Genomic DNA, 1,416 nt, shown 5'->3' with positions numbered 1-1,416 from the left:
CGTGGACCACTCGCAGATGCTGTCAACAGTGTCAGCAGGGGGGTGGTGAGTGGCGACCAGCAGGGAGGTGCCACTGACAGTGTTGGTGGTGCCTTTTTGTAGGGGGTGCACCACCATGTTCAGTGGGCGTGCGTGCACCCCTACACATTGCCCCTGCCCCTCCACCTTGTATTTGGATCCAAAACAAGGGACTTTTTTCCTCATGTTAAATGGCGGGGGGAGGGGGGAGAAAACCTTGTTTTGTATTTGAATAAATATGGTATATGGCCTGTTGTCTCTGGCTGATCCCTTTCATAAATTATGCTAAAGTTATGCTAAAATAATAAATAAAACCCCTAGAAGCATACCTGAGAAAACCAGGAAGAGAGAAATTCAAGGGTTGCTCTAAACTACCTAATTTTCAGGCTTTGGTGGATACTGAATGGGAGCACGGGGGCTTGGGATGTGCTTCTGAACATCGCTTCCAGGCTCACCTTAGAGGCAGTGTAGAAATGACAGGACACATAAAGCCCTCCCCCTGCCCCTCAACTTCCATGGTATTTCCATTTTGTGGTATATTTCTTTGCTTGCTTGTTTTAAAAGAGTTATTCCTCTCCAAAGGAATTCTCAGCAACAGAAACAACTGATACTGAATAGATCAAAAAGTTTGCTGTAAAGCTAAAACTCGTACACAAAAGGAAAGGGAAGAGTTTAAAAATATTTTACTTGATAATTTGATCCTTTTCATAGATATAAACAATTACATTTTATTTTCATTTGCAGATGAAAAAAAGAAAACAAAGAAAATTGATAGTGAACTCAATCCTGTTTGGAACGAGGTGACCTATTCTCTTAATAATTTTTTTTTAGTATATAGTACAGTACTTCTATAAAGGGAAATGCTTTCTTATAAGGTAGTTCACAGCCAAACAAGTAGGCACAAAGTGGGATGATCTATCAGAATTGTATCAGATTACCATTTGAGTAAAAACAGATGACTATCATGCAGTTCAGGAGTGGGCAAAATACAGCCTGCAAGGCCATTCTATCCAGCCCATGGGGCCCTTAAAAAATTTAGAAAATTAATATTTATCTGTCTTTGGTTCCTGTAAAAAATGACAGGATCCAGGGGCAGTAGGACCCAGGGGAAGCCCAGAGGGCTCCTGCAACAGCAGGGCCTGTCTGGCCTTACCCCCCTCTGCCAGAAGCCCCTGCAGGAGCTTCTGGCCTGGGACCCAGGCCATTCTATCCAGCCCATGGGGCCCTTAAAAAATTTAGAAAATTAATATTTATCTGTCTTTGGTTCCTGTAAAAAATGACAGGATCCAGGGGCAGTAGGACCCAGGGGAAGCCCAGAGGGCTCCTGCAACAGCAGGGCCTGTCTGGCCTTACCCCCCTCTGCCAGAAGCCCCTGCAGGAGCTTCTGGCCTGGGACCC

The 1,416-nt window shown here is 44.6% G+C and overlaps 1 protein-coding gene across 2 annotated transcripts in view; it reads left to right on the top strand.

Moving 5' to 3' along the window:
• The window catches only part of MYOF (myoferlin), a 119,403-nt gene that overhangs the window by 9,461 nt on the left and 108,526 nt on the right, over positions 1 to 1,416 (top strand). For both annotated transcript variants that reach the window (XM_014522619.2, XM_014522618.2), the window contains exon 2: positions 763 to 818. In XM_014522619.2, the coding sequence (XP_014378105.1) occupies positions 763 to 818 (56 nt within the window). The remainder of the gene's footprint in view (positions 1 to 762; positions 819 to 1,416) is intronic.

The sequence above is a fragment of the Alligator sinensis genome, unplaced genomic scaffold, assembly GCF_000455745.1.
Source record: "Alligator sinensis unplaced genomic scaffold, ASM45574v1 scaffold472_2, whole genome shotgun sequence".
NCBI lineage: Eukaryota > Metazoa > Chordata > Crocodylia > Alligatoridae > Alligator > Alligator sinensis.
The sequence above is the reverse complement of the archived record's forward strand: the minus strand, read 5'-3'. Positions and strand labels throughout refer to the sequence as shown.